Source organism: Oreochromis aureus, linkage group 10 (genome assembly GCF_013358895.1).
Source record: "Oreochromis aureus strain Israel breed Guangdong linkage group 10, ZZ_aureus, whole genome shotgun sequence".
NCBI classification, from domain to species: domain Eukaryota; kingdom Metazoa; phylum Chordata; class Actinopteri; order Cichliformes; family Cichlidae; genus Oreochromis; species Oreochromis aureus.
Genome location: NC_052951.1, coordinates 2,700,321 through 2,716,885, shown reverse-complemented (window position 1 = coordinate 2,716,885; position 16,565 = coordinate 2,700,321). Strand labels below are relative to the sequence as shown.

The 16,565-nt window shown below is 39.9% G+C and overlaps 1 protein-coding gene across 1 annotated transcript; it reads left to right on the top strand.

Moving 5' to 3' along the window:
* Positions 1-1,158: 1,158 nt before the first annotated feature.
* c10h21orf91 (chromosome 10 C21orf91 homolog) lies at positions 1,159-16,565 on the top strand. The gene is made up of 5 exons (XM_031740208.2): positions 1,159-1,301; positions 3,804-3,937; positions 12,178-12,678; positions 13,361-13,423; positions 14,407-16,565. The coding sequence occupies exons 2-5, from the start codon at positions 3,811-3,813 to the stop codon at positions 14,574-14,576; spliced, it is 861 nt and encodes a 286-aa protein (XP_031596068.1). The 5' UTR covers positions 1,159-1,301; positions 3,804-3,810; the 3' UTR covers positions 14,577-16,565.

Below are 16,565 nucleotides of genomic sequence, written 5' to 3'. Positions count from 1 at the left end.
AAAAGAGCAGCCTTATTTCATGTTATCATCAGAATGTCATGAAACACAGTGAACAGGATGAGTGAAAACTTAATACCAGTGACATGAGAAGCCTAGAGCAGCTTGCCATTATAGCAGTTTTTAAAGTGATACAGTCACAGTTCCTTGAGAACATACAGGACTGAAAAAGGGATCACAGCCTTTCAATTAATAGTAACTGAAAAAATGAACTGAAAGCATCAGCAACACCAATGATGATACATAAATATATTCAGGGTCTAATCACACTGTCCTTTCATTTCTGCTACAGACAAAAGAAAAGCTATTTTTGTGGAGCAGGTAAATCAAAGCTCAAAACACCATTAAATGCCTTCATGTAGACCTTGAAGCTGAAACTCATTATGTTTTCATTGGATAAATGACATTAGAAGGTCATACTTTGGCTAGGAGTTTATCTCCTATTGAAATGGGTTTGTTTTATTGTTTTAGCATAATTATAGATGATCAGTGTTAGACAGACTGGCATCGGGGTGTACAGTAAGGTTTATCGGCTTTCATTACTGTGCCTATTAACTGTTTTTAAAACAAAGTACAAATACAGAGACACAGACCCAGCGTTCTGCATTCAAAGCTAAGACTGTCTTCTTTAGCGGTTCCATTTTCTGGCATATATTTTGGGGGAAGTGAGACCAGAGTTGCCCTCGCAGTGCTATAAATGGCTGTTCCACTCGGTCTTCACGCTGGAATTTCCCGCGTGTGACTTCACGTGAAGGAGAATAAAAACAGAAAGAAGCTAACGACGCGAGAGTCGTCTGAAACACAAGTGTGTAGACTCGGACAAACCGCTAAACGAAGACAAAATGCTTTTCTGTTGCTTTTTTGTAGTTATCCCTGTGTTTATCTAGAAAAATCACGTCTTCTACCTAACACTGAACTGTTTTGATGACGCAAGAAAGGCGTAGATATTTTTTGATCATAGGGGTGCATTTATGATATTATTGTAATACGCCGTTTGTGTGCCGAGACTATTGTACTTATGGGCGTTAGTTATATCTTTAATATTATAGAGTATCAGTATTTTTTATTTGTGTTAATATTAGTGCCAGAAAACTTAATGCTTGAACTGTAAGTTATTCATTTCACCCCTCGTATAAACTAGTGGTTCGTTCCGCAGAGGGGGTGTAGAGAGGTTCCTGTAGCTTCTCTGGATTTGCCGTGACGCGCAGCCTCGTCCTATGTTTGGGTGCTTCACTCGGGTATAGGAGAACCGTGGAGTCCACATAAACCAGGACTAGCTGTCCGGAGCGGATCTTGAAGACAGGGTGAGTTTCACAAAAGTGGAGTCCTAAAATAGTGGCGGTGTTGTCGTTAAAATGAGTCCATCGTTGTTTAACAACGCCAAATAACGGTCACGAATCAGCCAGACTGGAGTACTCGGAGGATGCCAGTGTGCTGCTAGCTTAACTTCTTGTTAGCAGGAATTTGTTAAACGGTAGTTAAAAGGACGCTCGGGTTACTTTTAGCTGCCAGCATTTGAGGTAGCATTCTGCAGGCCATTTAAACTACCGACGGAAAGAAAAATGGGCATTGCTGAAGGTTAACTGTGGTTTCAACAGACTGAAAAGTTCAAGTAGAAAACCATTGGCTATTCTGTTGATTCACAGCTGAAGGTCTGCTACTGGTCTTAATCCTGTGTTAGCGTTAGAAATTTAACGTAGTGAATTGGGAGTGCTTGTAGATGTACGTATAATGTTTTGGTTATACCAAATGTTAGTTCAATTCTAAAACTTTTTGAGTTTTATATGTTTTTGTGTGTGTTGTCTGTACTGGGATTGGTGTTGGTAACGTTGCTTAGCTCGTTCTCTTTCCTTGATTAATATTTATGTCGTGTTACGACACACGGAGATAAATAGAACAAACAATAGGTTTTTCTTTTAGGTTATTTACAAAACATTTTAAATGATTCCAGCTCTACTGAATGATCATGTATGTTGTTGCATGTTCTCAGATCAGTTGTTAGGTGAATCCCGCTATCTCGTCCAGTTGTAAAAGGTATTGACTGTGTGGAGACAAACCCCATAATAACTAAAATATTCAATGCAGAGATCCAAAGGCACAGTAATAATCATTCACTCTTTTTGTCTGATGTTGTGCCAAAAAGTGATTGCCAGTATTTAAACCGAGTATATCATCTACAACAACAACATATGTTATTGAATAATGTCCTCTAACAACATTCCTGTCAAAAGGTAGAAGCTGCAATCAGTTTTTGGCGAAAGGACTTTTAACAGCTCTATAAATCAATTTTAAATAGCAAAAAAGGGACTGGATTCATTATAATGTAGCACACAGAGTAGGTACAACAGTGCAGAGTCATAAGTATACTGGCAAAAGAATTCATTTCTTTATTCTATATGTAGCACCTTTGTAAATACAAATACGGGTACGAAAGACAAAAAACCCACATGCAAACATCGTTATTAGCTTTTTTGCACAGACTTATTGTGATGTACGTTGAGCTATGCTCGTTATATCTTCCGACAGAGAATCCACAAATTCTTTGAATTCTGAAGCTGAAATTAGTGGCTATAACTCAGACACATTCAATAGAAGAAATATGAAAAAGAGCCTTTGTTTTTGTCTTGAGTTGTGTTGGATTTCTTATTAAATCAAACCTGCCAGTGGGAGAAGTTTTCCTCCACTCTGTCACTGTATTCATGATGTCCTGATTACGTGATCTAGAACATAATCATTGTTGTTATTACTTCTGTCCAGCAGAGGTTTTAAATAGAGCCTGTAGTGCAGTCAGAAAGCCTCTCCTTCAAAGGAGCTGGGAAAGCTCGGCATAAGATTGTGCAGACTTGGCAAAGGCCTTGACTTTCCATGCTCTGGCTAAATGTTACTACATGTGAAGGCCTTAGTCTTGGGGCATTGCAGAGCTGAAAGTTGCACTTAAAGCTCTCTGCCTGGAGTTTTACCGTCGAGACCTACAGACAAGAAGGGGTCATACACGTCTGGTGGCTAGAGCTCTCAGTCAGCATTGTTTGTTGGGGCTCTCTCTTTTTTCAATCAAACCAAGTGAACTAATCTAAGAGAGCCAGGTGCCTCCTCTGTAGCAGCTGACAAACTAGCGTACCAACAAGACCAAACAAACTGTGACCAATGAGACTAAAGCAAATTTAGATAATATCACAAAATAACTACCCTAGAAATGGCCAGTGGTGTTTCAAGATGGTTACTAATTGGCAAGTTTGTTGTTTTGCTTCTGCTCTTGTTTTTTTTTTTTCCCAAGACGAAGCTTTCAATCACCTAATGGAGTAGTTGTAATTTTGAGTAAAGTTACTGAACGTCAGTCTAAACAACTTCAAAGAAAGGATTGGGTAGTTTACAATACTTGCTTGTGTTCATTGTTATGCGTGTTTCTAGAGTGTCCTGACATATTTCCCACTGAGACAACAGTTGTTTTAAGACCAGGCCATTAATGTTTGTATTGCTGGTTCAGTTTGGAGGGGTTGGAGCATGTTCACACAGTGTTGAGAGAGTGACTGGCATTTTTAATCTAGCACTTCAATGATCACCACAACCATTTTATCATTTTGGGGTCATCATTTTTCTATCTCATCGACTACAGATGTATTAAAAGGACACTGTCCCTTTTACTGTATCTGTACCAAAAATAGTTTAGATCCAAAAAAAAGCGTTCCTCCCAACTGAAAAGTACATTTTTAATAAGTTTATATGAAAGTGTGACCTAATTAGTAAGAAAGACACTTAGAAGTTGTGCATGCTAACCATGTTATCTGTCACTGTCACTTTGAACACAGGCACACTATGGATGAAGAGGAGCAGTTTGTTAACATTGATCTGAATGATGACAATATCTGCAGCGTCTGTAAGCTAGAGACAGAAACGGGGACCTTATCTTTCTGCCACGTCTGCTTTGAACTCAGCATTGAAGGTAAGGCTGTGGGCTGCGTGTGTGTTCAGCAACAAAGTGCTATGGGGAAAAAAGAAAAGAGCTCCCTCATTTTTTTTTTTTTAAAAAAACAACATTTTTAAGTGTGACCTTTTCTTAATTGCCACATACTAATGTCTGTCTGGTGGGATTCTGAATTTACCTTTGTCTTAATCTCCAGCAATTTCAGAGCTTTTATCAACAGGCAGGCTTGCATGAATATATCAGTGCTGCTCTTAGTTTCTAAGACGTTTTGAATTATTTAGAATCATCCAGATTCTTCTTCGGTCATCAGTTCCCATCATGGCAAATATGGCTGCACCAGTTGTTGCGATAAAGTCTGAGAGCCTTTCAGTTTTTCATCAGTTTGATGTCTTATAGGATTGCCTGCCACAGTCGCTTCTTTTATCCTCTCTAGAAACAATGAATAAGCTACACATGCAGGGTAATGGGACTGCACGACCGAAGCCCTAAGTATGGCAGGCTGCTGTGATTCTCCCGTTTGATGTGCCACTCCAACTCAAGAGCATGTGTTTGAAGTTTTTTCATCTCTTAATTAATGAGTGGCCTATTTGAGGAAGAATAGGGAATCAAAAGGGATTGGACATGCCTTTCATTTGGCACTCGTCTCACAGATGCACAAAGGCTCTTGTTTGCAAGAGTTGAACTGTGTGTATATTTTTATCTGCACATAGTGTGATTGTGTATGATGTGTAAAACAGCTATAGAGGATTCTGGGAACTGCCCGAGTGCCTTCAGGATGGTATATCATTTTGAGATGGGCTGGATTGTTTTGCTCACTTACGCTGTCTTTGCATATTCTATTTCAGTTGAGTCCAAGTACTAAAAGTGTATCTCCAAATCTGAGGTGCCCTTTGGCCCTGATGTGTCAGAAAAAAACCCTCCCAGATTCTGTTTTTTGTGGTGCAAGTTTTGATGTCAGCGTGTGTAACATAGAAATGGCTGTTATGTAACTGTCGGATATGCTGGGAGAAAAGGTAGAGTTTGCAGACAAGCACGTGTTTCTGGTGCAGCTAAGCATATCATTGGTTGGAGAAAAGCCTGCCAAGCTTCATGTGGCCACTTTCAGCATGGCTGACTGGAAACTAAAGCCTAGCCATGTGCTCGCTGACTGCGCATGTAGCACCCATTCATCCTGCGCCACTGTTTGTTTGTTAAAAGAGAAGAAGCAAGGCTACAATTTACTCAAAGGCAAATCTGTTAACACTGATAAACATGAGTATAAACACGAGTCTATAAACACCTTCATAGTGGTGTTTATCTCTTTTATACACAAACACACACACACAGAGCCCTTGTGTCCCAGGTCACATCATGCTATCACTATCATTCATTGCTATCATGCTCTATGTTGGCTTTGAATATTCAATAAACAGTAGAGTCAGAATTATTTCTTGTTTTTTTTTTTATTTATTTACTTTTTTGTGGTAGATAGTGGCCCCTTTGTATGTATTACTTTCTACATGAACAGAGTATTAACAGAATTATCAAGTACATTTATTGGTGTGGTTTAAGAAAATGCCATCACCCCAAAGAACTTTTATTTTTATTTTATGAACAAAGATAAGTGTTTTCTACAGGCAGAAACTAAATGGTGACAATTGCTGTTTTCAGATGTAGATGGATAGAGATCAAGTCTTTCTGTGTCAAAAATGATATTTTTAGACCAGGTGATGGTGTGAAGATGAGCCACCACATGCACGTCCTTGCACAGTCCAATTGCATCTAAAGACAAGGAGAAGGGTTTATTTTTTACTTAAACGCACCATATTTGGAGAAGACTGATTTAGTACTGCACTTTTGCAAAGCTGAGTGACCATAAGGGTACACGTGACCTGAAGAATGGTGACAAGTTTCCACAATATTCTCTTTTTGTATAACATTTTGACCACAGCTGAACATTTTTTCTAAAATCAATCAAGTTGTCCTTTTTTTTAGCAGATGTTTTTATTTTTTTTAAATAATGTTTCACTGCTCAGTGGTGTGGTGGTGACACTCACCACAACTTGACACTGCCACATTGTAGCTAAGCAGCACAAAAGAACCCACTATGAGTTACACTCAAGTATTCTTTTCAGTCCACATCCTCCCACAGATGTGATTACAGATATGCATGAAGCGGTGTTGTTCAGACATGTCCGGCAGCTGCTGACATGCAGAGTGTTCATAACTGTTGTTGGATAGTATGCACCAACAAGCCAGTAATGTTGGAACTTTGTCATTTCCAGACGTCAGTATATTGCGTTCCCTATTTAAAGACACTTTTGTGCGTTGTTGTTTATCACCAAAGCTTCAGCCGACGGTAGCAGCGGTTGCAGATATGAATGTAAATGCTGTTTGTGGTTAAGGCTTTGTTCACAGTTTAAAGTCAAATGAATGGACAGGAAGTGCAGTCTTTGTTGCATCTCCAAGTGGCTGTTTCCTGAGGAAATCACTTTGGCCTGCATCTGCTTGTTCTATCAGAAAGCATCAATCAAAATTTTGTACGTATTTTTATACTGCTCAACCTCTGCTTAGGTTGGCACGTCTTATTTACAGTGTTTCTTTTCCCTTTTCTTACTATACCAGCTGAGTGGGATTCTAGCCCTGAGCGTCAACACATTGCTGCAGAGAACAAGGGGGTGACTGCAATCCCACACCCAAACACTCAGAGCCAGCCAATTACTACTTATGTTCTGTGGAAGAGCTGTTTCATGCTAAAAGAATGTGCATGTTTCAGAGGAAGTTTTATAATTAGGACATCTTTATAACCGCTCAGACTAACCTGCCAATAATCAAACCCAGAAATGCCAGTGATACCAAAGATTATAAGATGACTAATAGAGCCAGAGGTCCCTTTCAGTTGTGGCTTGTTGGTATAAATGTTGGTTTGGTTGTCAGATGTGTAATGGAAAATAGCGTGGACAACTAATTATTATCACATGTGATCTCTAAAGGACCTTATTAAAGGAGCAGAGTACCTTTGGCTGTTATGGTATCGCACACTTTCTATTAATATATTGTGCAAGCTGTGATCTGTAAATACCTGAGAGAACTGACACAAGGTGGATAGGTGAATATTTTTTATCCAGCCCCATCACAGATGGTTTCTTGTTATTGGACTTCTGTGGCTCCTTGTCAGACGGTCAGTCTGCTGAACCGTCACGTTCAGCTGGAACCCAGAAACATTTTTTATTTCTTTATTTTTTCTTCTATAATTCTGAGTGAATTCATGATGAAGTCTGGTGTTATTATTATACCAGACTTCATTAGGGCTTGGAATGAATAAAGATAACATTCCTACAGCGAAAGGCTGGAATATTGTAGACGGTGCTGATTCTGACTGCAGCATGCTTCTATAAACGGCTCATTTATTGTGGGTGAACTCTTCACCCTGGGGTGTATCGAGAGGCCCAATTATGTTGCAGCCTGTGGTAGCTGTTTGATTGAACACAGCTGGGGTCCGGATATTTGCTGAACCCACGGCGTGGTCTACTAGTTTTGTACTAATACATGCGTTTGAATGAACAGGCTCTTTTTAAAAGCCTTAAGTCTCCTTTAGCCTGACATATAAATTGCCTCATGGTGTTTAAACCAGTACATTTCTGTAGTATAAATAAGTAACTCTGTTGTAAAGAACATTATCTTTTTCCACCTTGTGTGGTGTACGTGCAGGGTATAAGCCTCGTTTCAGTAACAGCATCAGTTTAATCTGGGGTTCATTGCATGTGCCTTGGAGAAAGCAACAGACGCTACATAGTTAGCAGGCAGTGCTATAAAAATGATAGAAAATAGTGTACATGGGCCATTATGCTTATGTTGTTAAACAAATTAATCAGCATTTGTCATGCATTAATATCCTTTTCCATGAACAGTTTGTTCTTTATTTTCTGGAATCTGAGTACTTCCTAAACGTGGAGTTTGTGTTTGAATGTAGGACTGTTAGATCACAGCAGTGTCTGCATAAACATGGTTTAGGCATAAGAAGTGTTGCTCTCCCTGGCACTCACTGTACCGTGTCCACAGTGTGACTGTAAGCCTCAGAGTAAAATAAACACGCCTTGAACAGAAGCATTCCTGATCTATATTTAGTTGATTTATATTAACAATAATAATAATAACGGTAATGAACAAGGTCACCTTGTGCTGTAGTCTGTTTTTCAAGGTTGGCAACAAAACACACACAAAATAAATAAGTCTTTTAAACATGTTTGGATCATGTCCAAGTTAGAATTTGCTCAAAAAAACGAAACAGTGCGGAAAGTCAAAGTTTGTTTGCTGTTGTTTTGTTTTTTTTGTTTTGTTTTTTTATGGCTGCCATATTGGTGGAAATATACAGAGTTGTGCGCATGAGTGCTAGCTTTCTGTAATCGTATCTGTGTCTTCCAGGCTGAAACAGTTGCTGTTTCAGAGTTTCAGTTAGACGGGTTTCCTGCACCTGTGATGGCAGCTAGTCTGTAGGAAGCACTGCAGGACATCTGTAGTGGTTAACATGCAGTCTGAGTTCACAAGTCATTGAGTTCGTTGTTGCTCAGGTTGCCGTGTGCAGCTGCTGACAACACGTTCTCCTAAGCGGTGGCATGCAGCTCTTATTGACACCTTACCATCAGTGACCTGTGTGTCGCTGTCTCCATGCCAACTCTCAACACGTTATTAAAGTGTGTCAAGGATTGAGTGGGCAGGCGGTTCAGAAGTTTGATGAAACAGACATTACTAATATATCTCATATTATCCATATAATGCTCTGCAAACATGTATCAGTGAGTTTTCTTTCCTTGATGGAAACCACAAGAACAAATCTGTAAGTGCAGGTCAGAGTTCAGTTTGGCCAAAACATTTGCCACTAAAAGAAGCTGGACTGTCAAACAGAGGAAGTAATATCTCTGTGGTTTTGTCTTGTTCCCCTAGTTTTCTAAATGCATGTTTTCCTTGTGACTAAAACCTTGTGATTTAGTTGTTATTGCCCTTCTTATAAAGTGTTTGAGTTCTACTGAAACGTAATCCTTGTCTCAAAGGGAAATCTTTCCCTCCTGCCTGAAGTCTGATTATGTTATTTTAATGAAACTAGCGACGTGATTTCTGATTCGAGTGTGGATCTGACTTGCCTGATTCTACTTTTGTATAATTATCTGTAGGCAGGGATTACTGATTACAGGCTTGGATTTGTTCATTAAACTTCAGCTTGCGTTTGTGTTTTTGTCTACAACAGTTTAACCTCACCCCTTCCCCAGACGAGGAGACCAAAACAAGTGTGACTAATGTCTCTGGATGTCACAGCCTAACAATGTTGAGTCACCTCCAGTGAATAGTCTGTGTGTGCCTGTTTTTATGTGTGCAGCCATGAAAGACAGTAGCGCTAAGCTGCTTAGCTGGTGTGAGGTCTTTTGCTGGTGCTGCACTGCCCTGGTTGTGAGCCAATGATTTTTCTGCTAGGCAAGTGGTAGTCACTGTTTTTGTGGACATCCAAAGGCTAAGACTGATCAGATAAATCCATGGCTGTTTGACTGGCACAGAGCTCTTACAGCTATTAGTAGAGTGTCTGAAGAGTCATCGACTATTTGTTAGACAATTATTCACACACTCACACGACTCAAAACTCTGATAATATTTGGTTCCCTCATAAGACTAATCCGTTGCAAACATCTGACTTTTAAGGCACTCAGTGTCAAAACCCAAATATGCTGAAGCTAAGAATAGATTTCTGCCACACAGTTGTGTAATGGTCTAAAACCTTCCTGTGTGCTGAGGCATTTAAGATCTATTAATGCAGTCTGTCCCAAATTAGGGATGATTCCACAAGGTTACAAAACAGAAGCTTTCAAAAGCACTGCCTACAAATAAATTTGTGAAAAAAAATATAATTGTCTTCCTTTTGATGTGAGCTGCTTCTATTTCTATATAACTAATTTCTAGGCAAAAAACTGACTTTTACAATTCATACAACATGCAACCTCAAACCACTAAAACTAAAATTCTGTTGATAATTTTTCGCCCAGCACAACTTTGCTTACAGTCCCTGCTGTTCCTCCAGTGACCTTTTGCCGCTTAGTTCTGTTTCTCAGACATTTTATATGTCAAGTTTCCTTTTCTCATGTTAGTTTTGCTTGTTGTTGTTGTTGTTGTTATCATTATTATTATCATTATTATCATTATTATTATTATTATCATTCTTAGAGCCAGTTTTTACAATGACAAATAACTTAACCCTCTGTGTTGACTTCATTAATATTTTCTCTCCATTTCAGTCATTAACATTAGTATGGGTTCTCTTCTTACTTAGACTAGGTGGAATTTGTTGAACCTGTGTGTGTGTGTGTGTGTGTGTGTGTGTGTGTGTGTGTGTGTGTGTGTGTGTGTGTGTGTGTGTGTGTGTGTGTGTGTGTGTGTGTGTGTGTGTGTGTGTGTGTGTGTGTGTGTGTGTGTGTGTGTGTGTGTGTGTGTGTGTGTGTGTGTGTGTGTTTCCTTATGTTGTTTTGCGTGTGTGTAACTTTAGAGCAGCCCTGCACTACAAATGCCAAACATGAGGGCTTATGAGTGAGTGTGTGCTGTGGTCGGGTCGTGTAGTGAAAACAGTCACTGGTAAAGTGCAGAGAGGCGCTTGCGAGGTAAATGTCTCTGTGTGAGCTTCTAAATCAAGATGAACAACAGTGACTAATCTCCTCACCTCAGACTCCAACACGTATGCCTGTCTACTGAGAAATAGAGGCTGTAAGAAGGTCACCTCTCCATCTCTCGCTCTCTAACACACACACACACACACACACACACACACACACACACACACACACACACACACACTTTGTTTTAACGCTTTCTCTTTCACCTTCAGCCTCCCATTGTTTATAAAGCCATTTTACTCAAAGGTTATTACAGCTCTGTTCTACTTATTTGGAGTAATTTCCTGTTGCAGGCAACACTGGGCACAGTGTGACCCTCTTTTAATTTTTGGATCCATGAAACATTACTTTTTATGTGTAAAGATAACCACAAGGAATGCAGAATTTATTATTTTACACCAGGGAATGTATCTTTTCAGTCTCTTTTCCATCAACAAGTGCTGTATTGTGCCGTTTTTCAGGCCAAGGTTAAAATGTAGTCACTGCTGGGTAGTGAAGTCATAAAAAATATTGTTTGATAGAAGCAGGCACAGGTAAATCTCATAAATTAATGTAAATGAAGTGCTGCTTCATGTGGACAGAGAGAGACCAATTTCCTCTCATGAATTCTTCGGCTTTAAAAAATGCTTTATATTTGCATTGAGACTGAGTTAATCTATTATCCCTCCCATCTCAAGCTCTACTGGCTAATCCACTGAGCGCTAAGCAGCTTTTACTGAGAGATTGTGGCAGGTCAGTCTGTCAGTTTTAGCTTGCTTTCATACTAGTTTACGTCTTACTTTTATTTGCTGTGGCAAGTTCAGTAGGTTATTAAGCCACCAGAATATGGTATACATGCAACATGAATTAAGGCATAAGCTAAAATAGCAGTTACTCTGTCTTCTTGGAAGGTGTTCTTATATTAGCAGGAGGCAGAAAGAGCTTTCTGACAGTATTGTTTCTACTGCATGTGGTAGATTTGATGTGTGTTTGTATGTGTGTGTCTAGATGTGCTACTGAATATGTGTGTGTGTGTATCTATAAGCTTTTGAAGCAGTATGTGGTGGCTGCAATGAAGAAAAGCTGGCATGCTAACATTCTCAGAACTGAGGTTTTCACTGCACCTTAGTACAGCGTTTCCTGCTGCAGACAACGGACACTCTGCAGATGTTACTTATTAATGTTAATAATTTAGCGTCCAGCCTAGCAGCCCCAGATCAGTGGCGTTTTACTGGCCTTCAGGGGAAAAAAGTCTATCTTTATCTTTATAATTATTTTATATTTATAATAATCTAAATCTGCAAAATAATGTGACTGAAGCCTTGAAATAAACATGATTCAGTACAGTAGCTCACAGCAATAGAACAGTTCATGTTTCTTTTTCTTTTATTTTCTGTTCTTTTCTTCTGTAGCTGTACTGTAAGTTTATTTAAGGGCAGCTTTTTCCCACTAAAGGTTTTTATGGTGGTTACAAGAACAAGCACTGCTGTTTCGGACGCTAGGAAAACAGGTTTTTTTCCACTTCACGTGAGCTCACTCAATAACGGCTCTTCTTGCAATAGAAGCTTTAGTTGACTGTCGTTTTGCACTGTGTCATTGCGTTTGCCGTCGTCTTATTGACTCCCCACTTTGTCCGTGTGAATGCAGGTGTCTCCTCTGCTACCTTGTTGCACTCCAAGTCCCTGCGAGGCCACAGAGACTGCTTTGAGAAATGTCATCTCATTGCCAACCAGAAGCTGTCACGATCCAAGGTCTCCCGAAGTGCCTACGAGGGCATGAAGCTGGCCCTCAGCCAGAAACTGAACCGCATCATTCAGTACGCCCAGAACAAAGACTCTGTCTCCCCCAATGGCCCGAACAGACGGGGGGCTAAGCTTCTGTGTTACGGCCAGCAAAATGACCGCAAGCTGCTCCCCCAGTCAGACGCCCAGGTGCCCCGCTACACACCCCGCTGGGACACAGCCAAATCAACAGGGCCGGCTGACTACACGATGGGTATGCTGGAGCGCCACACAGCCGAGGAGCTAGGACTGCTGCAGGAGTCGCATTCTGACGTTTGGTCCAACGACAGCAGGCGAGGTCTTCACAGCCGGAAGCCATCAGGAGGAGGACAGCAGCACACGCACCAGGGTCACAGCAGAGAAGAGTGTAAGCGCATTTCTCCTTTTCACAAACAAACTTTAGCAGACTTTGGTTTTATCAATTTGGAGTTGAAGCAGTGGAACATTTTCGTTCTTCTTCTTCTTTTAAAAAAGAAAAATACTGAGCACAAATCATCTGTGAGCAGAAAGGGAAAGCTGCTCTCACCTCTCCTCTCACATTATTCAGTTTTATCTTCAAAAACCTCTGCGTGTACAACAGCAGAACGTTTTTACTCTGTCCTTCATGTTCCTCTTAGCTGTGATCTCTCCAGAGAGAGGTTAATTTTCCTCTAACCTCGAGATAGGCTGTGTCCTTGGCTTCTTCACGTCTCATCTCCAGTAAAGCTGTTTATAACTACAGATCCTGCAGGAATGTGACTGAGCCTGTTAGAGGCCAGCAGTTTTCAAATTCTCTGCTTATAAATGAAAGATGACAGGCTGTTCACAGGTACACTGTTTAAACTCTGCATATTTCTACATGAGATCAGCATCACCCTCTAACACTTGAGATTGCACAGACCTTAGAGGTTATTTAAACAGAGCAAATGAAGTTTGAGTGTATATTATTCACAATTTATGACATCAAAAAGTAGCACAAGTTTGCAGCATGCTTAAAGTCTATTCTTATTGGCAGCTAAATGACATCCACTGTGCTCACACACCATTAAAAGTGATCTCTTTTCTTTTAGTGACTAAAATGAGTGCGGATGAGCTCCATCAGCTAAGTGCCCAGCTACTCCTGCAGATTCAAAGTAAGTGGTTTTTACTGATATCCTGATTGAACAATTGAACAGTTCCTTTCACAGAAGGCTCAGCAGTCATAGTCATCTATATTTGAAGCATTTTTTTTTTTTTAAATCTTTGCTTCAGTGTGAAATCCTCCTCTCTGATAAATCCCCACATGAGATTTTTGGTGCCCTCAGGAAAGAAGCTGCTCTAGTGAAAGGGTCTGTTTAATTCCCAGTCTGACTTTAGCTCCCCAATTCAGAACTTAATACTCAATGAATTAGTGCCTAAAATAGACTAAAAGGCTTCTGGTCAACACATCATCTCCTTGCACTGCCGGCTCTATTAGAGCCATTGTTTGCTGGTACAAGCATCTTATCTCAGTTTTCATTCTTTTCTCAAGAGTCCAGCGCACCATGTGACCTCTGACTGACCTATCACACACCTGCTTAAATGAGCAGCTCAATCGTTATTAAACTGTCTTGTTATTTTTATCTTGATTCTTTTGGATGAGTAAAAGTATCATTCTTCTTTTGCCGAGAGGCAAATTACCCGAGCTAATGTGAGATATCGTCCTCAATAGTGGTCTAGTGGGAGCACGTCCTGCACATTTTTGTTCATCCTTTAAGAGCAGTCACTTCGACAAATGTTCCTGATTTTTACCCAGAGCAGATGAGGATGTTAATTACTCATGTTTAATAATTTGAAAGACCACATGAGCCCGTGATTTAATGATCTGCAGTGCGTTTCATTTTGGAAATATGTTAATGTCCATAAACTTTGGAATGCGTCTTCCTCAGTGCTGCGTAACACCATCCTTGACTTGTCTTTTTATTAAAAAGGAAGAACAGATGAGTTCTCTAACGTTCCCCCTTTTCAAATCAGTATTATTTATTTCCTCTATATTGTCGGTTCTCTCAGTGTGTGCGTGTGTGTGTGTGCATGTGTGTGTACCTTGTGAATAAAAATGCTGATCCCCTCTATCCACCCCTCCTGTCTCTCTTCACAGAGGTCTTTGAGGAGTTGACAGTTGCTGTGCAGGAGAAAGACTCGCTGGCATCTGAGCTGCACGTGCGTCACATTGCCATCGAACAGCTCTTTAAAAACTGCGCCAAGCTGCCCTGGCTGCACATTAGCAGGGCCGGGGTCAAGGCCAGCAGCAGCGGCACTGTGGAGTGAGGTGCTGGGAGGCAGTGAGGTAGCTTTTGATTGGCTGCTGGGAGGAAACAGACGAACGCTTCAGACTGCAGAATGCAGAACGTGTAACCCGGAGGACACTAGAGCAACGTTAAAGGGCTGGACTGACGTGGTGTTCGTTTTCATGGCTGGAGTAATGATGCGAGGTTTAAAGGTGGTTTGAAAATACATTTCTGCTCTGAATTCCAGCCAAACCGAGTTCACATGAGATGTTAGCAGCAGGTAAAATCAGCACAGAGGTTCCTGGGACTGGATGAGGCTGCTTTTAATGGACAAGATCACTTTTTTAATTTCAAATATGTTATTATTTTCAAAGACTGAAAAACGGTTTTAAAAATGTTCCAAACACATTTGTTATTAGTTTTATCATACTTTTGTTTTAGTTTTCTGACACATTTCAGTTTTACAGTAGATTTTCTTTTCTTTTGTTTTGGATTCTGAGAGTTTGATCCTGTTTGTTTGTTTGTTTGGTTTTTTTGGATGATTTCAAATGAACAGTGACCGTCCCAATCATACTGTAAAGCACTGACAGCAGTTTGGTTATTAGTGTCATGAAAGCCCCAACAAGTTAGCATCTACTGACAGTATTATGGGTTGAAATGTCTATTTTAAAGTTGACTACAGATTTTGACAAGACTACGACCGTAACTGGCAAAGTTTCAAATAGTTATACGTGTTACTACAAGTAGTGGCAAGTAAGTTATATGTGACTGCTTGCCACACTTATTCCAAATAAGACATTATGGAAAATGGTTATGGGTAATTTCTCATCTGGAAATGTGCACGATAACACCAAGAGCATCAGTTTGTGAAAGACAAATCAGAGTATCTGAAATCCTAATAGTGAAAACTTTAGATTTAATTCAGCTTCTGGGTTTATTAGAACTATTCTTGCTGACAGGATTTGTTCACTGTATAATACAAAGCTGTCTTTTTTTCTTTTTTTTTAACCGTGGTGTATGAGAGGCTATGCACTGAATGGAAGTGAACAGGCTGCCAAACCAAAGTTTCTATTTGTTCTGTTTTGTGTGTGAATTACAAACGTTTGATTTTTGAACAGCTTTTGAAATGATTCGTTCCTGTGTGTATTCAGCGTATGTGTATTTATCTTCACTGTTACCTTGGCTTGCCCTCTCTCATGTGTTAAAGAGCTAAGTTGATGTCATAGCAACACATATGGGATAGTCTGGTGTACTCTGTCTCTCTGCAGGTCCCTAAATGAGTCAACGAGAGATGTAGAGACAGTTTTTGATTTAGTATGTTGTTCAGGACCCTATGCAAAGAAAGAGACAAATAAATGAGAATCCTTATAAATATGAAATATATATTGATTATAGGTGTTTCAGGGCTCACAGAGCTACTCGAATATAATAAGCTGGGAAAGGACAAGGTTAGAGTGATGTTTAGAAAAACTCAGCATTGTATGTGTTGTGCGTTCTCTTTGTAAGAGATTAAATGTGTTTGGCCCATTTTGGGGTTTAAAAGACTTTATCTCCATTTTAAATTGTAGTTTTGGTTTTAGTTGGATACCTGTGTTCAGTGCTTGAGAGCGTGAATAGTTAGATTCCTGGTCCTAAAGCTCAGTCCTTAAGTCTTTTTTGGGGGGTTTTGTTATGTGTGTTTTGCTTCTGAATGCTGTGTGTGTTTTTGCGTGCTACGGAAACATGCCTGGGCCCGTGCCCCTGCTCAGCAGGAAACTCTAGCTGCCTGATTTGGATCTCTTGGTTTTTTTGGGGGTGGTTTTATGATCTTCTACTGTTACCATACCTGTTATACTTCCACTCTCTTTATTTAGACTGGACTGTTGATTTGTTCTCTGATTTTGAACATCTCTGCATTTGAGGTATTTTTGTGACTTTTATCTTTTATTTATTGTGTGCATTTTATGGATCTTACACAGATTAAGTTTTTTGTGTTTAAGTGACCATTTGTATATTTTGTTTTTGCAAAATAAAATAAAAACTATTTTTA

Coding starts and splice junctions, on each gene's coding strand:
- c10h21orf91 (XM_031740208.2), top strand. CDS start 3,811: ATGGATGAAGAGGAGCAGTTTGTTAACATTGATCTGAATGATGACAAT. Junction 3,938..12,177: donor CTTTGAACTCAGCATTGAAG/GTAAGGCTGTGG, acceptor GTGTGAATGCAG/GTGTCTCCTCTGCTACCTTG. Junction 13,424..14,406: donor GCTACTCCTGCAGATTCAAA/GTAAGTGGTTTT, acceptor CTCTCTTCACAG/AGGTCTTTGAGGAGTTGACA.